At 44.4% G+C, this 6921-nt stretch overlaps 1 protein-coding gene across 3 annotated transcripts in view; it reads left to right on the forward strand.

Annotated features, from left to right (window-relative positions):
- Positions 1-1313, forward strand: part of nkx2.2a (NK2 homeobox 2a) — a 41128-nt gene extending 39815 nt beyond the window's left edge. For all 3 annotated transcript variants that reach the window (XM_028997644.1, XM_028997633.1, XM_028997652.1), the window contains one exon: positions 83-1313. In XM_028997644.1, the coding sequence (XP_028853477.1) occupies positions 83-675 (593 nt within the window). In that variant the 3' untranslated portion in view covers positions 676-1313. The remainder of the gene's footprint in view (positions 1-82) is intronic.
- The last annotated feature ends 5608 nt before the right edge of the window (positions 1314-6921 follow it).

A 6921-nucleotide genomic window follows, 5' to 3' on the forward strand; every position in this document is an offset into this window, starting at 1 on the left:
TTTATTAAAATCCCGGAAGAAATTGCTTAATAGTACAGCTAGATCTGAAATGTTAAAAACGAGCTCCCTCTTCCCCTCCCAGTCCACGGACTCTCCGCCAACTCGCACGACTCCTCCGCCAAGTCGCCCGAACCCTCCGCCGACGAGTCGCCGGACAACGACAAGGAGACGTCCAGCACCGGCAGCGACTCGGGCAAGAAGCGCAAGCGGCGCGTCCTCTTCTCCAAGGCGCAGACGTACGAGCTGGAGCGCCGCTTCCGGCAGCAGCGCTACCTCTCCGCCCCGGAGCGCGAGCACCTCGCCAGCCTCATCCGCCTCACGCCCACGCAGGTCAAGATCTGGTTCCAGAACCACCGGTACAAGATGAAGCGCGCGCGCGCCGAGAAAGGTATGGACGTGGCGCACCTGCCGTCGCCGCGGCGCGTGGCCGTGCCGGTGCTGGTGCGGGACGGCAAGCCGTGCCACGCGCTCAAGGCGCAGGACCTGGCGGCGGCCACGTTTCCGGCCGGGATCCCGTTCTCGGCGTACGGCGCGCAGTCGCTGCAGCACGCGCAGTACAACGCGCACTACGGCGCGGCGGCGGCGGCGGCGGCGGCGGCCGCGGCGGCGGCGGCGGCCGGCGCGCACTTCCCCGCGGCGCACCACCTGGTGCAGACGCAGCAGTGGACGTGGTGAGAGGCGTGGCGTGGGGAGCCGAGAAAGAAAGAAAGAAAGAAAGAAGCAAAAAAAAAAAAAAAAAAATCACGAAAAAGAGGACTTTCGCGCTTCGGCCCCGCGTCCGTGTCCGAACTCCCCCCTCCCTCCCTGACAATGTCGATGCTCTTGTGCTTATTTTATATTTTAATTTTTTTTATTTTTGTAAACTATGTTTGTGTGTTGTGTGTTTTGTCCCTCGTATTTTAAGCACGTGCAAAACACTTTATAATTATAGATAAAAAGAAAGAAAGAAAGAAAGATTTATTTCAAGCTTTTACATGGACCGGAATATTTATGGCCACGAATAATAATAATAATAATAATTAAAAAAGAAAAAAAAAAGAAAACTGGCGGATTTTGTTTTTTACGGGATTTTTTTTAAAAATCATCTCCCTGGTTTTCTGTTCTTTGTAAATATTTGGTGGTGACCTGGCATTTCAGGGCGTAACATCCCCCGATATTCCAACAATGAATAGTAATAATGATGATGATGATGATGATTATAATAACGTCAGTGTTCCTCCCTCACCGACCTGTGAATAGCAGCTAAAAGCGCGCACTGCTGGGCCGAATCCCACGTTTTTATAAAAGATTTTAATAAAAATGTGTTTCAGAAACGACGCTTCGTTTTTGGCGTGTGTCATGCTGACGAAATAGGTTTGAACTATTTCACTTTTTATTGAACTATTTCACTTTCACGAAATTTCTTTTTTTAAATCTTCATCGCTCTCCAGAAATATTTTCGGCTTTAAAGTGAACATCGCGGTGCAAAAGGCGGCAGGTTATTGGCGCCCCCCCCCCCCCCCCCCCCCCCCCCCCTTTTCATTCTTTTTTTGGTCTAATAACGTCTTTATTTTCGAGGAGGGGAAAATACAATTTACCTTCAATAAAAAAAAGAAGTCCACTCACTTAATATAAGGGGGCTTGTGCAGCTTAGCAGCTTTTCACTTTTTTCATCGGGGGAGGGCGGGGAGAGGTTCTTTTCAGGGTCCCGGGTTCTCGAGACCTTCTAATGGCGCAACCCGGTAGGGCCACGCGCGCCGTTATTAATAACAAGGTGCGTATTAGTTTAATTTCTAATAAAGAGCAGATGCTGGAGCCGCGGCCGCTATCGCTGAGTAAACCTGGCGGCTCGCACGCGCTGCCAATTATTTACAGGAGACCATCCACCCCTCCATTCATCCATCTCTCCATCCATCTTTCCACCCATCTCTCCATCCAACTTTCCATCCCTCCATCCATCTCTATATCTCTCCATCCATGCCTTCATCCCTCCAACCCCCCATGGTTGTTAAATTGTTGTTAAAAGGTTGTTTGAAACGTCGGGTGTCGAGCAGAAAGTTTTTTTTTTTTTTTTTTTGCTCTCGACCCAAACCAGCAGGAAAAATCCACATTCGCCCCACGGTCCAGCTTTTGCAGTTTGTTATGTCCTCTGAGTCAATCGTGACATAATTTACAGGCAAAAAAACAACACGACACGACAGGACGAGACACGGAAAAAGTCGGGCCTCTGTTTGTGGATGTTAGAGGCGTGCATTTTAATCCGAGATGAGTGTGTGTGTGTGTGTGTGTGTGTGTGTGTGTTATCTCCTTTATCTGCTCCAGCGCATCCCCGAGTCCCCGAGACGTTCCTCCTCGGGATTTGGTTTTATTGTCGCTGCGCCTGTCACTTGGTGCCATTGTGGCCCTTGTCGTACATGTTGTCGTCCGTATGGGCAGCTGGGCCCGCGCGGAGAGAAAGGGGATCCACGCACAAAACCCGAATTGTGTCCGCCTCTCAAACGGCGCATTGTTGTCTCGCGGGAAGAGAAACGGGGTGCGGAGTCTCGCGCGGTATCTGGTCCCGGGAAGAAGCGGGGCCATTCAGCAGAAAGTCGCTCCTTCTAACACCCCCCCCCCCCCCCCCCCAACCCCCCATTACCTTTGTCTAACTCACGCCGAGGGTAAAATCTGTAAAAAAAAAAAAAAAAACAATAAATAAAAATGGACAAGATCCTGTGTGACAATTTCGTTTCTCAAAAATTATTGTTCATTCGTTTATTCTGAGCCGGTAAAAAAAGTTTAAATTTACCATCCCGTTTTCTGCATGGAAGGAGTAAATAATGTAATTAACACGTCCTATGATGTGAACAACATTGTCTGGTTAGATGTATTTACTTATAAATATATATATATTTTTTCGAAAATGTATATATTTTTTCGAAAATAGATGTATAAATCTGCAGAAATCTGTAGAAATCTAGTACAGAAATTGGGTGATAATATTAATCACAGAAACATCAGTTTCCCTCGGGTTTTCGATTAAAATAACGCAACTTTTTTTATGCGACGACGAGGTGACTGTGGTCCAAATTTCGATAAACAGGGCGCTTTCTTTTCTGATGGGGTGTTCCAACAAATTGCACCTGCTGTAGCCCCGTGGACAATCATATTTCATACCTGAAAATGGAACGTTTCAGGAAAAGTCCCACGGATCGCTGCAATCGTGACCATTTGAACCCGGACATAAATCGCCGCGTATCACGCACATCTCCAAATAAACGAAGGATCTCAGCGCGGGACTTTCATTTAAAGGAAGCAATCAGTTCCCCCCCCCCTCCTCATCTCTCTTTTTTTATTGCCTTATGTAAGATCGAGATTAGATTCTGGGCGCTTGTGAGACGCGGTACGGGGGTGCGGGTGCCTTTTGCCACATGGTGGCAGCAGAGTCTTTCAAAAGGAAGAGCCAAATAAAACAATGCAAAGATCTCTGCAGCAAAGCACTACATTTACATTAATTACAAATTGTATTACTATTTTAACGCTGTATTAAAAAAAAACTACGACAAAATGTAGTTAGATGACATTTGGCTTAGAAATATCACGTAATAATGATCGCAGTGCGAAACGCTAGAGGTAGAATTTTTAGGAAAATGAGCCTTGGTTGACGTTTCGAACGGCCCTCGGCGCAGTAGATCCGCAGGGTGGCGCACTTTGCCCGCAGAAGGACTACTGGCGGACAAACAGGAACGCTTGACTCGTCTGTAAACCTCTGCATTGGTACAGTAGCAGTGTGGGGGGGTTTGGGCAAAAGACACAGGCAAATAAAAATCACCAAAAATCTGTCACTAACCCCAAAGATGTGACATTAATGTAAGGGCGTTGGCAGTTTGTTTTCACGTCTCACATGCTGAATGCTGTGCAGTACAGTACTCGTACTGGAAATGAGCGTAATTAAATACTATAGGAAGAAACGGACCAGAAGATGGTGAACACAGACCAGATGAATGGGGTTCTTGGTTCGGCGTGAATGGTCCACGTTGAAAATAATGAAAATGAACTGCAGCAGACGGGGTCAGCAGTGGCGTATCTTCAGCCCTGTTGGATGTCCTTCGTCTGAAAAAATGGTGTTGAGCTCAGGGTCTACGGTTTCCTAGGAGAGGATTCCGCACATTCGTCTAATCACTAATCATGGAAGCAGCTTACAGTTAAATTGGCACAATCTTGCTTTTTACTGCCATTATCCATTATTGTGACATTTTTACACTGTTTTAAACAAACCAGCATCTACATGGCTGCCAGGCGCCATCGTTTCCGAAGGTCAACACCCACTTCACTAAGCCTTGTGTATTTAATGTACAATGGATACCATTGTAGAAATTCACAGGAAGTTTCTGGGTATTCTTTTGGTTCGCCGCCATTCGCCAACGACAGAGACAGACAACAGAATTCATGCTGATGATTGTGTATCCACTTACAAATGAGAGAGAACAGATTCCTGGTAAATAAACCCACTCGAAAAATGACAGACGTTCATGCAGATATATGATGATGATGATGATGACCTTCCTGGTCAGTCCACATTCAGTTTAATTTTAAGCCAGTGGTGGAATAATACGCTAATTAAATGGTTAATGGACATCCAACGGGTTTTCCACTAAAAGGTTGCACATAAAGTGCTGGTTGACACAGTTGATGTTCAAAATATCGTAAGACATCACATGACCAGTCTCCATATTTCACACTGAACAGTATGGCATCAAGGTCAGACCACAGACTGTAGCTGAGAATTATTGCCACATTGACAGTAGTTTACATTCCTGACAGCAAATTATGAACTATGTGCAATGCTCTTTTTCCAATCATTTTCATCAGTGTGTTTGGGTATGCAGTTGGCATGGTGACAGGTGCTTCAGTGCTGATGCTATGGCATCCATAATTCCACTGATGATGAGTGAACTGACAAATGTGCCAGCACTATAGCACTAGGAAAGCAAACCAGCAGCTACACAGGTGAATGACAATCACAGCATGACACCATACACTACTCTTTTTGTATTTTTTTTATGTTTATTTTAAACCCTCAAAACAGCTCATATTGTCTATGAATTTTTGTGGAAAGTCACTATTTAATTTACACAACTGTTCAAAAGTTGAAGATCATTCAGAAATTGAAAAGAAACATGAAAAAGGTTTAAATAGACAAAGGTACAAAAAGAACAATAAAAAATCATTGGCAGAGGTTGAAATAATTATGTCATTGAACCCACATTTGCTGATACATACTGTACTTATGTGAGTTTTTTTTGCTTCTTTAAACTGTGCAATTATTGAAAAACAGCTTTCTAATAATCTTTTAAATTGATAGGTTAATGAACACAGCATTCCATCAGAACCCAAGACAAGTTTTTGCTGATTGTTCCTCTCAACATGTATGCAGATACTCCATCATTCACAGATATTTCTAGTAACCAGAGTCACGTACAACATGAACAATGTCTGGACTGGAGTTTTGACCCATTTGATGTCTTTTTAATGCACCAAACAATTGCTTAATATAAAAAATTAGGACATTAGGCTAAACCTATTAATGGTGTGTTTTTGTATCTTCTATGATAGGACTGATATGCCTAAAGGTCTAATGTTCAGAGTAACCACAAGAGAAAGACATGGAAGACATTGGATAAATTTAGCCATCTACATCTTGGGAAACAAGATAATGACCAGACATGGTTAAGGGTGTCCAGTAGGGGGACCCAAAGGTAATCACATGACATCGCGCTGGTGCTTGGACTTGGATGGTACTCAACCACACTTCTTCTTCAATACTGGAACGTCTCACAGGCCGCTTTTTTCTAATGACCCTCTGGTTCTCAATGACCCTATTTAAACTACATTACCCAGGGTTCCCTGCATACTGCGTACTACATAGTTACAATGCGGCATGAGATGACATTCAAAAGAAAAAATAATGTTCAGGAGAAACCACTGTGCATTGTCATGCTGTGGTAATGATATTCTCTCAAATTTTTATTCTTCTGTATGGAATTCATAAAAATGCTATTGAGAGGTTTATTTGGGCTATGTGCAGGGTTGGTAATGCTACACCTGCAGATCAGTGGCATGCTAAAATTCATGTAAAAAGGCATAAGGATGAAAATGGCACATTTCCTTTTGGAATTTAATGCAATATTTGTTTTGGACACTTGTCACTTTGCCAGAGGTTCAAGACCTCAGTTCACTTAATGAGCTGTCACTGGTTCACAAGCAAGTTTAGGAAAGGTCCGGCAATTCAGATTTCAAAGCCATACAAATTCTGACTCGGGCTCCTCCAAGCAATTGCTTATCACACTGAAAAATTAGCAAAACAACAGAGGGATACAATAATACAGCAGAATCAGCTATTTCCGAATGTTCTTAATGTTATTCAGAAATGGCAATTAACAGGAATTGTGGAGTCAGCAACGAGCAAGAAAACCTTCAGACAGAGCTGCCTGTTGGATTGTGAGAAAAAAGCAAATATTAACATGGATTTGAATGCAAAAAGACTATCAAGAGGATGCAGACGTACCTGAGGAGGTGGTGTCCTGTACTCCTGTGCCCCAGAACCTGGACAAACATGACGTTCATGGAAGAGCCAGCAGAGGAAAACCTTCGCTGCCAACCCTTCTAAACAAGCCTGATGCATTTTGGAGAAAATAGGGTGCCACCATCTCTTATTATCAAGCATGGGGGAGGACCTGAACCAGTATGAACTATGTCTGACCAGTAAATGTTGAGTCCCAGTGGAGTCCTAGCGGTTAAGGAAGTGCACCCATAATCGGAAGGTTGCTGGTTGGAATCCCGAATCCCCACACACTGCTCCCAGGGGCGCCTTCTGCTCAGTTAAATGGGTTAAATGGTGGGTTAAATGCATCTGTGTGCTGTGCTGGCCAATCACTTCACTTCCCGCACATAGGCCTGGAG

Source organism: Denticeps clupeoides, chromosome 1 (assembly GCF_900700375.1).
Source record: "Denticeps clupeoides chromosome 1, fDenClu1.1, whole genome shotgun sequence".
Lineage (NCBI taxonomy): Eukaryota > Metazoa > Chordata > Actinopteri > Clupeiformes > Denticipitidae > Denticeps > Denticeps clupeoides.